Source organism: Taurulus bubalis (genome assembly GCF_910589615.1).
Source record: "Taurulus bubalis genome assembly, chromosome: 17".
In the NCBI taxonomy this organism is placed as follows: Eukaryota; Metazoa; Chordata; class Actinopteri; order Perciformes; family Cottidae; genus Taurulus; species Taurulus bubalis.
Genome location: NC_136605.1, coordinates 1446806 through 1467770, shown reverse-complemented (window position 1 = coordinate 1467770; position 20965 = coordinate 1446806). Strand labels below are relative to the sequence as shown.

Below are 20965 nucleotides of genomic sequence, written 5' to 3'. Positions count from 1 at the left end.
CCCACATACGGATGATTTTGGTCTTGTCCCTCCTGACCGCTTCCTTTAGTACACTGTGTAACACCTGGTTGATTGTGTGTGGGTGTGTTTGTGTGTCTCCTGATTGTCATTCCCTTCACCTGCCCTCAGCCACTCATGGGTGTCCCCTGATTATCATTCCCTTCACCTGTGTTTCCCCTCCCCTATATATACTCCCCCACCTTCCCTTGTCCCGTCGGTTTGTCTTTGTTTCTTTGTTCCCGTGTGTTCATGTGCGCCATGTCCTGTGCCACCTTTTCCTAGTTTTGTTTAGAGTTTTTTGAAGTAACTTTAAAGTAAAGAATGTTTTTGATTTTTTTCCCCCCCTCAAACCTGCTTCCGGTCTCTTCCTTTGCACCTGAGTCTCCGCACCACACAGCTGGGGCGTGACACACTGTCGTGCCTTTTGAGTTTGGAAAGCGTCTGGAGCATTTCTTGAGGCGGATGAGCATGTGTGCCAGAAACACAGCAGCAACTCTGACCGGTGTCTGGGAATATGTAATAATAATAATACATTTGATGTGTATAGTGCTAGGTACTCAAGGTACTCTACATGGTAAAACGCATGCGCATATGTGGTCACTGTCGTGGGTTCTGTGACGGTGTAGTTGCACCCCCACTGGCTTGGTGGGCCCGTCCGGCCCATTTATCTGGACTACTGTGCGTCAGCAGTCCTTTGACTCTGCCAAGGATCTGCTTTTAGCACGTCTTTATTGGTTGGGCCTGATTTTGCGCATATCATTAAAATGGAAGATGATGTCGTAACCAAACACTTCTTAGAGGGCAAGAATGATTGATCTTAAGTGTGGAAAATAGCTTTAGTGGACTCCAATTGTGCATGTTCATCTTACTGTCTTTACTATTATCTTTAGCTAGCCGTTTCAAACAGGATAAAAGTCCCTCCAGCCCCAGGATGAATGTGGCTGGTCGCTGTGTCGCTGACTTCACATTTCTCAGAATAGAGCAGCAGATAGAGAGCTGGTTCATCCGCTGCTGGTGGGGAAGCTGTTAAAACAGGAAGTGGTTGATGGTGCAGCTCCTGGCTGCATTGAGCGTGACTGTCACGCATTTCGGTCTTTAGTCACGCCCTCTCACCACACATCGTATTTCTCACGCTGAAAAAAAACTCTAGGCTATTTAATGTGCCGCAGCGCACAAACATGACCTGGTCGCGCTGCCCTCACCATGGAGGAATCAAGCACGTCTCCCCCGAATCCCCTGGAGTTCTGCCGTGAGGTGCCACTCATCAGCGAATCAAAAAAAGAAATGGGCTACACGAATAGCCAATCAGAAAAGCATATCTGTTGTATCTGGGTGAAATGTAATCCAGCAACCAATAAAAATAAAGCTAATAATAATATGGGGGGAGGGGGGCTGGTCTGTGGGCATACGGCTTGGGAGGAGGAGGGGGAGGTCACTCTTACCTGTCTTAAAAACTTGAGAGCCCTGAGAACAATAGCGAACAATAGAAATCAAGGTTTTGAAACCTAATTTCAAAATAATGTAATGTTACTTCACAGCCTGTGTGTACTGGAGGAAGATGACCAGAATGAGTATCAGAAGCGTTTTATTGCCAAGTATGTTTACACAATCAAGGAATTTGACTTGTTGAAACAACCCATATGCAGCAGGAAAGATGACCACATTCAATTAACACAATTAGACTTTATTTCATGAATAATTATGCAAATCATTGAATACACAGTTGAATGTTTGTAATCCTCAACACTTTGACTGAGATGACACTTGGCAGCTACTGAATCCAGTGTTCTTCCTGCTGCTAACGGCTAGCGCTCTAGCTGGGACAGCTGATGGAGGCGTGTCTACAGCTTCCTCTGCTACTGAGCTCTAACGGCACACACTGGAAACGGATGAGGACCGCAATGCACGACATGACAATACTCGATTAAAACGACATGAGAATATAAACGCTAGCTTCTAGTTCAGCAACACGCTACAGAGAATGTGTTACCCTTATGGAATAGCATGCTGAGTAGGATTTCACACCGGAGAGATGACATCACATGATCGGACAACAAGCGTCCTCTGGACTTCTCAAAGGAGTGTGGAAAGAGGGAGGGGAGAGTATCCTAGACTGCAGCGTCGGCTTCATGGAGACGTTCAGGTAACAGGTGTTGGTAGGCTACTTTGGTTTGTTGCTTCTCATCAGCGGCCCGGCCTCCCACTGGAACAGAGGAGTGAGGAGGGCTGGACCCCGATGGACGGAGCCTGGATCAGCCCCTGGACTCCAGAGATCTGCAGAGAGACAGATGACGCTGCATGTGAACTGTACCACACACACGACCAGACATGGTATATGTTTAGTGTCAAATGGAGAAACATTGAATGGAAACATTTTTTCGGACTATTTTTTTTAACCCCGACTATTTTTCGGACTATTTTTTCTTTCTTTTCTTTCCTATTCTTTTCTTTCTTCTTACCGGTCACTCCCCTGCACAATTCATATCTAAACACTCATGCCACTTAACATACACTTTAACTTAAACACACATGTCACGTTAACTTTAACATTAACGTTATCTGTTTGTCTGATTTTATCTTTATCTTATACTTGATTTAAATATCATTTCACTGTTGTTGTTGTTGTCGTTGACTGTTGATTGTTGTTTGTTTCGTCTCATGTCTAATGTATGCACCTTCCGCCTAGAAACATTCCTTGTTTGTGTAAACATTCCTGGCAAATAAACGGTTTCTGATTCTGAAAAGGTTCCACGTATTGCATGCTTCATGTGTTGGACAGCTGGCCCTCTCAGCTCTCTGTCTGTCTTTTTTAAATCAGTCAAGAAGCTGACAGCAAACCCAGCTTTACTTGTAATGTTTTCAAAGAAGAGCAATGCTCTCTCCTAGTCCTAAAATGGCCACAACCCTTTGTTTGTAAAGAAGTGATGCAGCGATGTTTGTGTGGAACTCATCAGCGACGGTCCTCCCTGCAAACCCCGCCCCAAAGTTCATATGCACTAACTCGACTAGGACCTTTTTGGGGGTTGAGATGTCCCCGGAACTTAATCTAGACCGTAGTCCCTGCGGTCGAAATGCAATGAGTTCCTTTAAAACAGGGGTCGGGAACCTTTTTGACTGGGAGAGCCATAAAGGCCAAATATTTCTAAATATATTTAATTGAGAGCCATATAGTTTTTTTAACGTATAATAAATTAAATATGTCTTACTTTTAACGCAACTTCTGGTGCTGCATGGTTTTGCTGATGGCCTTGTAGTCTGGTTCATACGTGGTGAGGTTGAGCACTTTGCGGGTGCTTTGAGATGACAGCAAATGCATCAATATGTATACAAGGTTGATATTTATTCAATATCCTTTATAATGGTTGGACTTTGGGAACATTTTAATGATGGTGTTTTACCAGTCAGTTTAGTTGAACTTAAAGGATATTTGTTGAACTTCAATAAGGGGAGGTTATGACTAGTTCACTGGTTATGACTGATATGATATATATAAAAAATTAAAGTATCAAAGGTGTTTGGTCATTTCTCAGCAGGTACAACATTTAAATAAAAATGCTAATGCGGTGCTTAACAATAATTATAGGCCTATTAAATTGACATGGTGTCATTTTTCCTAAAGGTAGCCTCTATAAACAATGTAATAACTTCTTATTTAAATATGTCTGAAAGTTTCATCCTACGTGTGTCAATTTGGACTATTTCATCTAGCCACTCATGTTTGAATGTTAGGCAGACCTTTTTCTGGGGCGCCTGCTCTGCTTTCTTTTCTCCATGGAGGCCTATAGCTGCTGGAGCAGGGCCCGCCAAGAGGAGCCTAAACAGCGCCGGCCCGAGCTCATGTGGCGCTCTGGGCGAGCTTCACTCCTGGCGCCCGGAGGAGGACAGCGGGGGTCGGGGGTGCTAACGGAGGCAGAGCGCTAGCAGAGGTACAGAGAGCGCATGTCGAGAAACGGGACCTTATTCTTATTATTGTGAAGATGGCTCACTCCTATCTCATAAACACTGACGCAAAAAAGATTTTTAACTCCTGAAAAAAAATCGTTTGTGCGGTCTGAAGAATGTGCGCGGTCTGAAAAATCTATTGCGCGGCCACTTCGACTGGTCTGCGCTGGCCGCGCACAGTTTAGAGGGAACACTGCCCGTGACCCGTGAAATTTATCTTCAAAACTAGTATTTTAAAATCAGTTCGAAACAGATTTTTTTTTCAACTCAAAATTGTCTGGGAGCCATATGCCATCACCGGAAGAGCCATATATGGCTCGCGAGCCATAGGTTCCCGACCGCTGCTTTAAAAGGTTCCTAGTCCCAGGGGAAGGTTCCTGCAGGTGGAACGGGTTCTAGTGCACCCTCTGGATCGTCCTGCTCTCCTTGGCATAGGAAACATATGCATAACCACTTGACATGGACTGTGGTTATTTGGATGGTACTCCATGCATATACTACTCATTATATGAATAACTCTGTTATGTCATTCATTGTGGTCACATGACATCTATTGCTTCTGTCCACCCTGATAGAGGATCCTCCTCTGTTGCTCTCCTGAAGGGTTCTTCCTGTTTTATTTTTTACAAATTTTGTAATTTGTGATTTTGGGCTATATAAAATGAACTGAATTTAATTGAAAATGCCCTGCCCCTTAATTTGTATATTGAGATCAGATCATAACGCAGGTGATCAGTAGGAGCATGTGTCGGTGGGTTCGGGATGTTAACGCTAGTGACTCACGAGTAGCTGGTGTGCTGCTGTCGTCTTCGGGCGCTCCTCATCTTCTCAAAGCGAGCCTCCATTTCCTCCAGGACCTTCGGGGTGTAGCGGACCACCAGCTTGACCGAACCCTGGGCGGCCTTCAGCAGCTCCACGGCCTTCTCGTGGTGCTCGCCCTCCACGCTCTGCAGGACGACACACGAGAGCCTCAGACCACATGCTGAGAGGGGGCCATCCCACCCGGGTCCCTAAACGGCTCTCACACTGACAGTAACCGTGTGCGTGCGTAGCTCCTCCCAGTGGGCGGGCCTTACCACTCCGTTGACGGACAGCAGCTGGTCGCCTCTCTTCAGCCCTCCTTGGCGGTCGGCCACGCCTCCGGGGATCACTCTGGAGATGTAGATGGGGGAGTTCTGCTCCTTGCCCCCCATGATGTTGAAGCCCAGACCTTCTTCTGTCTTGGGCAGCTCCACCACCCTCGGGTGGGCGTGGCCCTCGCTGGCTGCAAAGGCTGCCACCGTGGCCTGTTGAGGAAGGCCGACGTTAAAACGAGACTACGCACATGTGAAAACACACCGATGATCTAAGATCGGACAAATGGTTTGGACACAATATTATTTGAAGACAGGCGGGTCAGAAAAGTGCTGCCTCTGCTGCTAGCATCTCTAGGTGTTAGTGTGTCACCTCTAGGTGTTAGGGTGTCACCTCCAGGTGCTAGTGTGTCACCTCTAGGTGATAGGGTGTCATCTCTAGGTGTTAGTGTGTCATCTCTAGGTGTTAGTGTGTCATCTCTAGGTGTTAGGGTGTCACCTAGGTGTTAGTGTGTCACCTCTAGGTGTTAGGGTGTCACCTAGGTGTTAGTGTGTCACCTCTAGGTGTTAGGGTGTCACCTAGGTGTTAGTGTGCTACCTCTAGGTGTTAGGGTGTCACCTCTAGGTGTTAGGGTGTCATCTAGGTGTTAGTGTGCCACCTCTAGGTGTTAGTGTGTCACCTCTAGGTGCTAGTGTGTCACCTCTAGGTGTTAGTGTGTCACCTCTAGGTGTTAGTGTGTCATCTCTAGGTGATAGGGTGTCACCTCTAGGTGTTAGTGTGTCACCTCTAGATGTTAGTGTGTCACCTCTAGGTGTTAGTGTGTCACCTCTAGATGTTAGTGTGTCACCTCTAGGTGTTAGTGTGTCACCTCTAGGTGCTAGCGTGTCACCTCTAGGTGTTAGTGTGTCACCTCTAGGTGTTAGTGTGTCACCTCTAGGTGTTAGTGTGTCATCTCTAGGTGTTAGTGTGTCATCTAGGTGTTAGTGTGTCATGTCTAGGTGTTAGTGTGTCACCTCTAGGTGTTAGTGTGTCACCTCTAGGTGCTAGCGTGTCACCTCTAGGTGTTAGTGTGTCACCTCTAGGTGTTAGTGTGTCACCTCTAGGTGTTAGTGTGTCACCTCTAGGTGCTAGCGTGTCACCTCTAGATGTTAGCGTGTTACCTCCAGGTGTTAGTGTGTCACCTCTAGGTGCTAGCGTGTCACCTCTAGGTGTTAGTGTGTCACCTCTAGGTGTTAGTGTGTCACCTCTAGGTGTTAGTGTGTCACCTCTAGGTGTTAGTGTGTCATCTAGGTGTTAGTGTGTCATCTCTAGGTGTTAGTGTGTCACCTCTAGGTGTTAGTGTGTCACCTCTAGGTGTTAGTGTGTCACCTCTAGGTGCTAGCGTGTCACCTCTAGGTGTTAGTGTGTCACCTCTAGGTGCTAGCGTGTCACCTCTAGGTGTTAGTGTGTCACCTCTAGGTGTTAGTGTGTCACCTCTAGGTGTTAGTGTGTCACCTCTAGGTGTTAGTGTGTCATCTAGGTGTTAGTGTGTCATCTCTAGGTGTTAGTGTGTCACCTCTAGGTGTTAGTGTGTCATCTCTAGGTGTTAGTGTGTCACCTCTAGGTGTTAGTGTGTCACCTCTAGGTGCTAGCGTGTCACCTCTAGATGTTAGCGTGTTACCTCCAGGTGTTAGTGTGTCACCTCTAGGTGTTAGGGTGTCACCTTTAGGTGTTAGGGTGTCACCTCTAGGTGTTAGTGTGCATGTCATACCTTGGCAGTCGCCTGTGCTCGCACCTCCGGTCCTCCAACGATTTCAAGAGTGTCATACAGCTGCTCATACACCTGAGGACCCACATGTGATGTTAGGATGTGATGGACATGACCAGAACACTACACGTCATACACCAGCTTTATGTCGCTCTCTACTCAACACAGGAGTCTTCCAGTGGAGTTAAGGTGCTTCCAGTAGTGAGAGCAAACAGTTAAAGGAGTCAACATTCTGGGGAACATGGTTACTGGTCTGGTTACTGGAGTGAGACCAGAACTGCAGTCCAGACCTGCAGCCTGTATTTAAATGAATAAATACGTAAAACATTGTTTATTTGAATGAGTTGAATTCTGTAATGAAGTGAAGCTCCTCTATTTAAAGGCGCAGTGTGTTAGGAATTGGCGCCATTTAGTGGTGAGGCTGCAGATTGCAGCGTTGAGAACACCAAGACATTTAGATATAAACGGCTCACTGAAAGATAACGACAACACAACCATTATTATTTACATTAAGCATACTAAATCATATTATACTCCATGTCTGCCAAAAAATCCCCTACAATGCTTCACATGTTCCTTTAAGTCTTCTAATTATTGCCTGCAGTTTTTCTGCATGGCTATTGGAGCGTGTTACATGTTTAAATTGATGACCTTGAGCATCACAGTCACTCCTGAATAGGGTTGGGTACCGAGAACCAACACGTCCGGTACCTACCGGACCGAAAAGCAACGCAGATTTCGGTGCTTCCTTCCGGTGCCTGAGCCGATTTAAATACTTTTTTTTTTACACTACTCTGTAAAGTTGCACGGTATATAGATACTAAAAAGGTAGCGCGGTGCCCGCACGCTAAAAACGATTATTAAAATAGCGGATCAGAGCACACTCGCTGCTCTGCTCTTTGTCTGCCTGCATGCAGAGCGGGGCTTGAGGGGGCGGGGCTTCCAGCGCTCACACACACACACACACACACAGTGCGCGCACACAGAGATCGCTGCAGACACGAGCACGAGCTTTTGAACGTCCGTCCTCGGCTTGATGGAACAAATCTCTCCAGTTGATATTAATGATGACGTGTAGTCCAGTAAAGCAGCAGTTTTAGGATCCAACAGTGTCTGAGTTCTGTTGCACACGGTCCCATCAGGCCATGATGCTTGTCTGTTCTTTTTTTAAATATTTTGAAGTTAAAAGGTTTGAAGCTGTAGTTTGAAGCATGTTTTGTATGTACTTATTTATTTATATCTATAGTATACTTTAAACAGTTAATAATATTGTTCAATTTGAAGAAAAAAAATTGCCTTGGCAATAAAAAAGTATTGGTTCAGGCACCGTTTAGGCACCGGTATCGTTTTAAAAGTATTGGTTTAGCACCGGTATCGAAAAAACCCAAACGATACCCATCCCTACTCCTGAACTGTGACGTCGTCTCAGATTTAACGACACGCAGTTCTAGCGTCTGACCACAAGGGCAAGAGGAGCAGAAAGAGTGTATATAATAAGTATATATATATATATATATATATATATATATATATATATATATGTATATGTATATATATATATATATATATATATATATATATATATATATATGTAGATATATATATACATATACGTATATGTAGGTATAAATATATATATATACGTATATGTAGGTATAAATATATATATATATACATATATATATATATATATATATATATATATATATATATACATATACGTATATGTAGGTATAAATATATATATATATATATATACATATACGTATATGTAGGTATAAATCTGTCCTCCACCCCCTGCACAGCGTACCTCTCTGATGGCAGCACAGAACTTGCTCTGCAGGACTCTCTGCAGCGCCTGCAGTTTGGGAGGAGGAAGCTCTCCACTGCGCTGCAGCCGGTCCAGCAGCTCGATCACCCTGCACACATCTAACACACACACACACACACACACACACACACACACACACACACACACACACACACACACACACACACACACACACGCACACGCACACATGTGGGGATTATGAATACTATAAAGTACAACACAAAATACTATGTTATTAGATTTCTATGTTATTTGTATCGTCCAATATCACAAATATTCCTCAGAGGACTTTATGTGTTCAATAAAGAAGATCCTCTGTCCTGGAGGAGGCTAATGTAGCAGCAGCTCAGGTTATTACTCATGTTATTACACATGTTATTACTCTGGTTATTACACATGTTATTACTCTGGTTATTACTCGTGTTATTACACAGGTTTTTACTCTGGTTATTACTCATGTTATTACACAGGCTATTACTCTGGTTATTACTCTGGTTATTACTCTGGTTATTAGTCATGTTATTAAACAGGTTATTAGTCATGTTATTACTCTGGTTAATACTCATGTTATTACACAGGTTATTACTCATGTTATTACTCAGGTTATTACACAGGTTATTACTCTGCTTATTACACAGGTTATTATGCCGTGTTCACACCGGACGCGACGCGAATTTGCGGTGCGACCAGTTTACATGTTAAGTCAATCCACAGACGTGCTGCGGCGCGAATTTGCGGCGAGATAGACGCGTTGGAGGCGGCGCGAACAGAACGTTTGCCCTGGGGCGAACAAAGCGAAGGACGCGGCGCGAATTCTCGTGAGTTGAATTATCCCAACTCTGGCGGAGAAATCGCGTGACGCAAAGTTGCGGCAGCCAATCAGCGTTGAGAATCAGCGTTGAGAAGCTCCGCCGTCACCACCGCCGTCTCCCCGTTTCTGAATGAAACTGCTGCTGCTCCGCCTGAACCAGCGCTGACAGCGGCTTCATTGAGACGCTGTTGTGGGACTACGGATAATATTATGAACCCAGACACCATGGAGTTTGATGTTCCGACATATGTGGAGTTTACACAAAAAGTATAAAGCAGAACTAGTGGTTATTTCCATGGTGGATGGCATAATCGGTATCGTTTTACGGAGATACGCGAGACGCTGTTCCTGGAGGAGTCGGTGAAATTCACCGAGCTGTGTGCGGCTACGGATGATGTTATGAACCCAAATACGAGGGCGTTTCATGTTCCGACATGTTTGGGACTTCACACAACAAATATAAAGCAGAACTAGTGGTTATTTATTCCATGGTCGATAGCAGAAATGAAAGCTTCGTCTTGTCTCTCACAGAGGCAAGCAACAGAGCTAAGCCACGCCCCTTTGGTCGCGCCGCAAATTCGCGTTTGGTGTGAACGCCCTCTTTCTACTCGCGAGTAAACTTCCGCGGTGGACGCGGCGCCGCAAATTCGCGCCGCGTCCGGTGTTATCACGGCGTACCTCTGGTTATTACACAGGTTATTACTCTGGTTATTACACAGGTTATTACTCTGGTCATCACACCTGTGTCTCCTGGCTGCTGCAGGCTTTGTAAAGGCAAACAAATGGAGGGCAGTTCGCTCGTCAGTTCGCTCGTCAGTTCGCTCGTCAGTTCGCTCCTCCCCTCAAACGAACAATGAGGGAGACGACGTGTGTTCGCGCAGGTCGACCGCGCCTCAGACACGCCGTACTCTCCATGTTCGCTCCGCTTTGAGGCACCTCGGAGTTTAACATCTGATGATGCATACCATTTAATACTATGATGAAAATATAGTTTAATATTCTGATGATAATATAGTTTAACATTACAGTTTAACATTGTGATGGTATTGTTCAACATCTGATGATGATAGTCGTCCGAGCAGAGACCGTCAGACCCAGCAGAGCGTGTTCACTCAGGAGTCATCGCTTAAGTGGCAGTCTGAATGAACCGCAGGGCCCGTTATAACGCTTTATAACGCCCTGTATACACGTAATAACTGCGACATGAAGCTTCACCAGTGTGAGCCGACATGATTATCCAGACGACACATTACTGAGGACCTGGCCGCTGTTTCCCGCCAGTGGGAGCGAACTTCAACACAAAGGAGCCACTCCATCGCGGAGGTGCGCCGGGAAGCGGCGGTGAAGCTGGGCGTGACGCCCGGGAACGTACCTCTCTCCAGGCACAGCGGCTCCGGCAGGGCCGCCATGTCCGCGTCCTTGGCGGGGTGGTAGTACGAGGACATCATCGCGAGTGGGCTGAGTGCGTAGTGAGCCGGTCACAGCGATGCGCGCTCCATCTTTGATGATGACGACATGGTCAGAGGCGAGAGCCGAGCAGAGCCGAGTGGAGCCGAGCTCCCACTGCGCAGACGCTACTACGTCATGTGTTCAGTCAAAGTCCAAGGCAAGGATCCCGAAATGATGAAACTGACTACTTCCACAATAAAGTGTATGTTACATTTGATAGTCAGACATAATAGTCCACTAACATTCACACCTACTTCATGCGTCTTGACACATGGGCTAGCGGAGCCGGGAATCGAACCGCCGATCCTCTGAAGAACGACCCTGCTCACCACTGAGGTCATTTCCTTTTATCCGTGCAGAATGAGACTCTGGGGAATTGATTCATTCAGCTCTCCATCTGTCAGAGCGAGCTAGTTACTGATGCAACAAAATATTTGAACAGGTCCACTCTTAATGGAGGAGCAGTTGGATCTTGTCATGTTCCCTTTTCAAGGTTAGACGATTGAGGTCACAGGACATTATGAAAGCCATCAAGATATCATGTGCTCTGGCTTTAAGCCACATCTTTATTAAAAAAGGACCAAATCCAACATACAAACAGCAGACATAATTTAAAAAAAACTTTATTCCAGAATGAATAAACAGAACAGCCCTCAGTCGTCACACAATACTACATCTCCATCAATTTCACATACATTGAGGGGAATTTTTGTCACTTCCAAATGAGCATACAATCTAACTGTTTTATGAATCTGGAAATAAAAGACAACACTCGACCCTTCTAAAAGGAACAGAGCTCGTGTTTCTACAGTTCATCCCAAGCCATGTGGAAGAAGAAGAAAGAAAAACATTTCTAGAGTGAATCAAGTAAAACGTCATCTGATAACATTTAGTGGCACGGATTAGTTGGGCAATGCAGGAAAGCTGCAACTTCTGTGAGACCAAATCAGTTCTATGCAGACAGGATGAAGAGGAATATTTAAACAGATAAGGAGCAAAGAGGCCCGACATCATTCGGACTTCCTGTGTCTTAAAAAGTTTAGGGCAGAGTTACAGTATAGCTTGGACCAACGTGTTATCAGTACTCGTCTCCCGGGGCCTCCATCTTGTAGCCGTTCTCGCTGGAGACGTAGCCGTCGGCCGACGGCACCGACTGCTGGTCCATCATGCCGTCCTGGCTGTACTCCTCTGCGTTGGGCGGCGCCGCTCCCTGCTCCTCGTGGCCCGGCTCGTCAGGGGCCCTCGTGTCGTCTCTCGGGGCCCCGTGGCGCTCCTCCCGGCGCTCGCCCCGGTCCCGCTCGCCGCGCTCCCTCTTGTGGTCCCGGTCGCCCCGGCTGCGCCGCTCCCGGTCCCGGTGGCTGCGCCTGCGCTCCCGGTCTCGGTCCCGGCGCTCCTCCCCCACGGCCTCCCCGGCTTCTCCTTCGTTCTCCTCCAGCATGCGCTCCCCTCCTTCGGGGGCGGCGTCCGGCCCGGCCTCCTCCCCGTCCGGCCCCTTGCCCCGCTCCCTCTCCCTCTTGCGGTCCCTGCTCCTGCTCCTCCTCTTCCGGACTGGACTGCGCTCCCTACTTCTGCTGTCGTTCCCTGCCGCCGCCCCGGTGCGGTCCTTCTCCCGCTCTCGACGCCGGCTACCTCCACCACTACCGCTGACCTCCTCTCCTCCTCCTATCGGCCTCTCTCTTTCCCTCTCTCGCTCCCGGGACCGAGTACGTCTACGCCGTTCACGGGGTTCCCGGACTTCACGTGGTTCTCGGGGTTCTCTTGGTTCCCGGACTTCACGTGGTTCCCGGGATCGGGACCGCCGGCGCTCTCGGCTGTCCTTGTCCTTGTCCCGGCTGCGCTCCCTGCGCTCTCGGGGTTCCCGGTCACTGAGCAGGCAGGACAAAGGGAAGACCGTTAGACACAGCGGTACTCACATCAACCACACCTCCTCCCTGAAGCACTCACCCTCCTATGGGCCGCTCATCGTAACGTGACGCATCGTCTCGGCCAGAGTGCTTAATGTTGACGTCAGCGCCACCTCTTCTAGTGCCTCCCAATCCACCACCTGTAAGGAAACAACACAAGATGAAGTCATGGAGAAGTCTGGACCCGACTGGTTACTGAAATGACCATTAACCTTCAAAGGTCAACGAGAACACACGGCTCCTTTGGCGTGGTCCTTCAGATCATAAAACACGGACCCAGATCTCAAATTTTAATTCTCGTCGGACCCAGACAGCCTTTTATAACCACAATAGAGGCGTTTACGATGCGGCCTCAGCAGTCGCGCAGTGCGAAAATGCCTGATTGCAATTGGCCCTGAGGCACTAGCAGGTCTGAGAGTTGTGCAGCTGAACATTCATATGTAAGGTGCTGACGTGAAGAGGCAGCTCACCCAGCCTGCGAGGTTGCCATCCTTTTACAGTGCGTCCACGCTCCACGTCGACCAGCACCCGTCTGCCGTCGATCTTCTTCCCGTCGGCGTGCTTGTAGGCGGCTGGAGAAGAGGAACGGGAGAGGGAACACAGAGGTGAGATAGGAATAGGACTGCAGCAAAGTGGCCAAGGAAACAAACTATGCATCTTTATACTGACCAGGAGCAGACGAGGCCGAGATGGCTGCTCTCTGGGCAAAAGCCGAAGGATAATGGAGCGGACTTCCTTCCACCCGATGAGTGATTGATACGTTACGCGTTAACGGCGTCGCTTAAACACCCGGCTTTCACTTCTCGTCTACATTACATAACAGCATATTGTCGCCATCTTAAGTCGTCCACGTTGTCGTAAGGAGAATCAGGCTAATTACTAGCTTCTCTGCATGTTTCATAAATGCAGGTTTGACATCTTAAATCAGACCATTATACATTCCTTATACTTAACCCAACCTGCTGGGACAGCTGACGTTGTAATGATCTACAATTAAAATCACAGCTGTATGTTATGTATTCATTGTATAAAATATTTTTGGGTGAACGGTCATATCTTTGAAAAACAAAACCCTGTCATGGCAGTAAAGCACCCTTTGAACTTAAATATTTTACAAATGCTTGAGAATTAATTGTGCCCCCACACACACACACACACACACACACACACACACAGCAGTACTGTACTGGTCAGTCCAGTACGTATAAGCCTATAGTATGTTATGGCAGTAAAATGTGTTGTTTTAGCAGCTTTAATCTGTTGAAGGGAGATCAACATGCGCTGGCATTAGCAAGACGTCTCCAACATTGGACTCATTCAGACCGGGTCCCACGCCTCACGACACACAACAGGCTTCTGATCCATCTTGCATAAGGAAGAGGACGTGGCGAGATGCAGGAGGCTCATCCTGCTGCTACACTGGTCTGATGGAGGGATGACCGCTGAGAAGGAGAGGGCCTTACCAAAACCCATCAGTGATAGCAAACAGTCTGAGGGCCTTACCAAATCCTCACATGTATATCGGAGGGCCTTACCACGCTCCCTCACTATCCGGTCTTACCATCGTCCCTCACACACGGGCCTTATGAAAGTCTGCCTCCGTCTTAGAGCCTTACCAAAATCCACCAGCACACATACCAGCACAACACCTCTTTCAGGGGCCTTACCAGAACCCCTCCACTTCCTGGTTCCCTTAGGATGACAACATCCCCTCCAATGATAGGGCCTTACCAAACCCCCACCAGGCCTACCAAAACTGACCAACTGAAAAAAAGCAAAGACAAAAAGCGGGGCTACCTTCCTTACAGGAGTCATTACAACCCCGACCAGCTAATGAGAAAAGAAAGTCATGTTCAGACACACTGGCATGTCTGGTCTAAAGGGCCTGGAAGAGCAAGGCCCGTGTCTAAACTCATTTACATGACATACACTGAAACTTTGCTTTAAAAAACTGACCTTACTATTGTTATGAATTAATATGTAGGGCTACATTAAACCAGTATCTACCTTAAGTTATGTAGTGAATCATTAATGTATGAATTGCCCATTTAGCAGAATTACCAAAAACATTCCCCTCATCTGCCATTTTGATGAAAGCCAGCTCAGACCTATTAGACTGGACAGTATAACGCATCGACTTCTGAGATATTAATGTTTGATGTATTAAATGTGGTTATGAACTGTATTTAGGAAGAGCAATATGGAGCAGATTAAAAATGACGATATCTTTGATATTACAATATTGACCGTTGGTGCTTTTAAAAATATTTGCACAATGACATTTCTCAGTGATGTGGATATAATGATCAAGCAGGTATGGTGTTTAGTTTAGACAATATCACTTGGGCCGAATTACGACATCCAAAATCAAAGAAGATATTCTCATAACACCAATGCATTGCACAGGCCTGACATTGTGACGCTGACAGCCTCAAAGGTCTGCTCCACATTGGAAGTTTGGAGTGAAATGTTAAATGCGTCAGCAGTACGGCTCGATGCCCTGAGGTAAAGCTTCTACGTCTTGCAGTGCCTCTTTTAATCTACACCGATATTTAGCAGAACAACTTGTCCCCCTCTCCAGCGCTGCATCGCTACAGCACACGGCTGAGCCAACGGGGTTCCTGTTTACAACATTTATATTGGGAATTTAAATACTTGTGCATTCTAATTGTTGAACTCTGTACCTTGCGCCTCCCCTGCCGAGCTTTGTCTACACGCAACTGAAACGGACCAGAGGCCATCACTAGGATTCTGAATCGCTGCCTCACACTCGGTCATCTGGTGTTAACCACGCCCACCTCCACTGACTGACGGCCGCTTGACGTTTGATTTATTGTTCCCTGACCATGTACCTGGACAGCGAGGTCATTGCTATTGTCAAGCATGGCCCGAGTAACCTGGGGTGGCTTTGACAAAGGGCAGAATCATTGGGCAACATTGAATACACTAGTGGTCAGGGGTGCGTTCAATGGTCAAAGCCTAAAGTCCAAGTAGTAATTGTACTGAAAGCTCTTTAAGGCTTGCTAGAAATGACGCTTTACCCATTGAACGTAGCTCCTCTTCTCTATGTAGGAGATGGAGGGTGGAAAGAAATCTTACCCATCATACAAACCCATTATACCAACCATATACTGAGCTGTGGTAGTAGGGTGTAGATGTATCATAACCATCATCATCTGCCAGCCAGCTCTGGCCAATAGCCATCACAGATTGGCGGCTGCAGTGGCAATGAGAACAACACACAGTTAATACACTGTTTAGCCCCACATCCCCCTCATTTCACCCACTGCTGGGACTACACGTTTGCTGTGATTCAGCAACTCTGGTCGTGAAGAGCCGATCACACTACTATACCAGAATGGTGCCATTGCGTTAGATGGCACCATTCCTGTGTCTAATGAGACAGGACTCCATTACTCGCCGTGGCGGCGCCACCGGCTTTAAATACCTCTCCAGTGTGGCGTAATTAACTAATCTCCCCATGACCAGGGTTGAAGACCACCAATACAAACGTTAACAAACAAGCTCAATAGCTAGGATCTACAAAAGACGGGTTTCCCAGTCAGTGCTTGGCGACCAGTGTGACCTTGTGCTTACCATCACAGTCCGACCAGGAGAGCTGCTCTTCCAGAGCTACAATGCCTAACTGGTAAAACACAATGTGCCCCTTACAGGCAAACATGTTCAGGTTCACAGATGAAGACACAGTTCTACCTCTCGGTCGTCCCACTTTTCCCAGGATGCCCTACTAAATTAAGTGGTTCCCCTCCTCAACCAGACTATTAGTCAACTGATGACGCGCATCAACACACACACACACACACATCACAACCACCAGACTCTGATTTCAACATTTAGAAGTACTCAGATAACTTTGATTCCACAAACATCCATGTCGTCACTAGGTAGTGCCCCCTTCCTAAAGCCTGAAGAGAAAGCTGCCTCCCCAGTGTCACGTCTCCATGAACATGTGACGCGTGTGCGGTGGTACTCACAGTGCATGTCTCGTTCATGCTCATACTCAATGAATGCATAGCCCCTCGGCTTCCCCGTCCTCTTGTTGTAGACGATGTAGATCTGGAACACAGGCATGGAGACATTAGTCATCATACAAACCCACACCAGGGTGAGTGTGTGTGCGCACACACACACACACACACACACACACACACACACACACACACACACACACACACACACACACACACACACACACACACACACACACACGTTGAATCTAACCTGCATTTCCATGTTCAACCACAATAAAATACATGCCTCCATACATTGCAGCCCAGTGGTGCTACACGGTACAAGCTGTTACGTATGTGTGACATGTTTTGTGGCGTGGCCATTTGAACCATTTCAAAAACAAATTTAGAATTTCCATTACACTAAAAAAAACATTAAAATAAATTGAAAATACAGAGTACAAAGTTAGTGTATCACTGACATCTCTTAAATGATTCAGACGTCACATGACATTGGTGTCTTAGTCTTTCTAGCCAACATGGAACACATTATTTATGAATGTGAATATCACCCGACATTGATATCATTTAAATGTAGTTTGTACACTAAACAGTAGGGGAACGTACCCGTTTGATGGGGCCATAGACCTCAAACTCACGGCGAAGCTTGGACTCTGTCGTATCGTAGTTCTACAGCAAAGAGAAGACCATTAGACAACAACATAGTCACGTTCTTCATCTACAGACATGTTGCAAGAAGGCCTACAATCCCACTCGTTTGTTCCTACATACTCACCACTCGGGCAACAAACAACGTCTTGAAGGCGTCCCCTTGTGCATTGGGGTCATTATGGGGGTCCCCTAAAACGATGCAAATAGAAAACCGGTTAGTTCAAAGCAAGAGGTCCTGTGCAGGAAAAGAGCTGGGAGCGTACGTCACCGTGAACACTTACAAAGCTTGAGTTCTGTCTCCACCACGGCTTGTCTCCTCTCAATCTTCTCCCTCCTCTGCAAAAGCCAAAGATGAACATGAAATCACTCAGCGACGGCTCACTAGGACAAGCAACGCTCACACAGATGCTCGGGCCGGCCTGAGACTCAGTCCATGAGCTGCAGACCTTTCCTACAGCTTTATGCCAACGTGTTTTGTCTTATCCTGCACTGGTCTCGTCTGACCTGGAGTTCACAGCTCAACGACCCCAGGTTATGCAGTCGAGTCTGTTGGGAATTGTCTGGGCAGCAGAAGAGCATCATGTCTAGCCGTAACGACTGCTGTCGCTCTTCAGCAGGCAGCAACATGTGCTGATCACCACTGAGGGCGCAGCTACGTGTCTTGCGGGTCATGGTTATAACTTTAGTCAAGGTTATATGGCATAACACCTGCTATAGTGGTCCTATTGTGTTTACATCACAGGGTAAGCAGTCCCATAAGACCGCCTGCACCCTCAGAGGGATACGGGTCTTAAAGGGGTCCTGCTCCAGACCCTGGCTCACCTTTCTCTCCAGCCGCTCGTCCCGCGTCTCTGCCCGGGTTGGTGGGGGCGCATCTCTCGGGTCCTGGTCAAAGTGGAGATAAACATTAGTCATAGCCATCAGAAGGAACCCGGGCACAGCTCAGCTAGGGAAGAGGTCCGCACCTCGAAGTGCCGGATGAAGGGCGCGATGCCGCTGTACGGCTGGTTGTGGTGCTTCTCGTGCGGCAGCTTCTCGAGCTGCGACAGGAACGGGATGGGGTCCCGCGGGGCGAAGAGGGCCAGCAGGTTCGGGGGTAAAAACTGCGTCATCTTTCACCTGAAACAACAACAACCACGTCGCATTACCACCCGGACACGTTCAGCCCAGCAGCGGCGGCAGGAGACGGAAGCTCGCAGGCAGCAGCTGCTAGCTTGATGTGGAGAGTCTTCAGACCGCGTCCCTGCAGCGCGTGTCCGGCTCTACGGGTCGGGCCTGGGCCAAACCCCGTGCTGCGCCGCGTTACAGGCAGCGGGGCACGGACACAGCCGAGCAAGAGACTGCTCTGTGTTCACGAGCCTCCGCTCAGCAGCGGAGCTAAGGCTCCATAATGCTCCTGCGCTAGCTAGCCCGCAAGCTAACGATGCTAACGATGCTAACAAGGCGCCTCGAGCATGGCTCTCACCTTCTCTCCTCCGATGTCCTGCCGAGCAGTCAGACCATGAACCGGGGCAGCAGCGTGCAGTGTGCGGGTCTCCCGGGCCGACGGACTGGCGCAGACGTCGACCAGCAATAAAACACGGCGGTGCGCTCAGGGGCCGAGGCCGTACGTCTTGTGCTGTGTGCGAGCGGACTAGCTGCTTGTGTTCCTGAAAAGTAAAATGGCGGGACACCGGAAACCGACGTCCTCTGACGTTAAGCTCACCGCGATCAAATCACCATAAAGAATCATTAAAAAAAGTGGATTTGAACCCAAACTCAAGAGCAGCGCGCTTAACATAGTGCTACACGTACTTACGTGTATAAAAGGTGATTTAGCAGGACATGTTTGGTCTCAATTAAATGTGCTACTTATGACGCTGCGCACGTTCAACCGCGAGATGGCGCACGCGGCCAGTTCAGTGGAGGATGGTGTTGGAGGAACAGGACTACTGATGGAAACGGGCTCATCCTGGACTATTGAGTGATAACAATACTCTTAGTGTCTGTAATGTGACAGGATGGTACTCTGCTTTACAGCCCCTGGTAGCCTAGACACACACTGGTGTAACACACACAGGTAACACACACTGGTTTAACACACTGGTGTAACACACTGGTTTAACACACTGGTGTAACACACACAGGTAACACACACTGGTGTAACACACACTGGTTTAACACACTGGTGTAACACACTGGTTTAACACACACAGGTAACACACTGGTTTAACACACTGGTTTAACACACTGGTTTCCTGAAGGCCCATCTCACTTACAGCAGCAACGCTTTCCCATAAAAAGTACATTTGAAGTCAAACCGTTAATAATAATAATAAAATCAATGCCCGTTGCTTCTGGGAACCTTCACTAGTTTATTCAGACCATCCAAATGAATGTTTTAGTTAAAGAACATTTCTAACTAACGGTTGGTGATTGGCTGCTAATATTGAAGAGCCCACGATGCAAAACTCTACCTTATGTGTCCCATTTGGACCCGATGCCCCAGAGGACCTGACTGCACCCCAGGGTAGCGTGCGAGGGCCTGTAGCGCCTTGACTTCAACGCCACCCAGACATGCTTCCTAAGGGGAAAGCTTCTGGCAATGAACTCGCCCCAACGCTGTGTCCTGGACCATGGAGTAACTCAGTGTGTCCGAGATGAACCTGAGGAAACCAGATTTACCATCACGCTTTAATCTCACACTCCTGCTAAATTGCTCATTGCAGCTTTAGGAGTTTGATGATGACTCCTTCATTGTTGGGTGCTAAAGGACAACAGGGAGTACAGATGATTGGTGCATGATTGGTGCAACAGCAACCTAAAGCCCAATGTCAGCAAGACCCAGACTGGTGGCGGACTAGCAGAGGAACAGGAGGCCGCATGTCCCGGTTATCATCCAGGTGGACTCATGCAGACACAACCCCAGCCTCTCCAGCCCGGGGCAGAGCCCAGGGGTCTCCCTGAGGAGGGATGAACTGGCTCCTGCAGCTCCTCCACCATCCGGTCCGCTCTGTGCTTTGCTGGCGTCAGAGTTGGCGAAGCTGGTAAGGGAGGTGTGTTTTGACAATCTGGAGAGCAGGACTGGTCAGGGTGAGCCACAGCGGATCCACCGATGAGGTGATCAGATTTTATGATCCCCATATTTTCCATAACCCATTCACAGTACATGTTTTTAAACCTGGAGAACCCACGGCAACACGGGACCTTCTTGCTGTGAGGCGACGGTGCTGACCACTGCCCGCCCAGGAGGGAAGGAGGACAAGACCATGCATACTGGACCATCTCTCCCACCGGCTTTTTCATTTAGCTGATGCTTTTGTCCAAGACTTGAGTTTAAGTTAAGTTGAAACTTACAATAAGTGGTTATTATGTTAATAAGCCGATTGGCAGAAGCCGAGTGGAGTGAACGGGTTGGGGTGTTCGGTAGTGATGTGTCCTTTCGTGTCGAGGCTTCGATGCGCGTGTCGAGTAATTCAGGTAGATTTTGGTGAAGCGCGTATCGAGGCTTGTGTCGATGACGTATGTGGGGACGTTCGAAGCCTCGCGAGAATGGTTCGTGGGTTTGCCGTGCGATTTGAAATA

General features: G+C 47.8%; 2 protein-coding genes across 2 annotated transcripts; both read right to left on the bottom strand.

Moving 5' to 3' along the window:
* Nucleotides 1-1654: 1654 nt before the first annotated feature.
* Nucleotides 1655-10895, bottom strand: lin7b (lin-7 homolog B (C. elegans)). The gene is made up of 6 exons (XM_079233832.1): nucleotides 10778-10895; nucleotides 8574-8692; nucleotides 6767-6838; nucleotides 5019-5228; nucleotides 4726-4889; nucleotides 1655-2274 (listed from the first exon to the last, which is right to left on the bottom strand). Exons 1-6 carry the CDS (start codon nucleotides 10851-10853, stop codon nucleotides 2253-2255), a joined length of 663 nt encoding a protein of 220 aa, XP_079089958.1. The 5' UTR covers nucleotides 10854-10895; the 3' UTR covers nucleotides 1655-2252.
* A 497-nt stretch (nucleotides 10896-11392) lies between these two features.
* Nucleotides 11393-19045, bottom strand: snrnp70 (small nuclear ribonucleoprotein 70 (U1)). The gene is made up of 10 exons (XM_079233312.1): nucleotides 18867-19045; nucleotides 18367-18520; nucleotides 18224-18286; nucleotides 17683-17737; nucleotides 17526-17590; nucleotides 17357-17419; nucleotides 16754-16835; nucleotides 13229-13330; nucleotides 12799-12898; nucleotides 11393-12719 (listed from the first exon to the last, which is right to left on the bottom strand). Exons 2-10 carry the CDS (start codon nucleotides 18511-18513, stop codon nucleotides 11933-11935), a joined length of 1464 nt encoding a protein of 487 aa, XP_079089438.1. The 5' UTR covers nucleotides 18514-18520; nucleotides 18867-19045; the 3' UTR covers nucleotides 11393-11932.
* Nucleotides 19046-20965: the final 1920 nt, after the last annotated feature.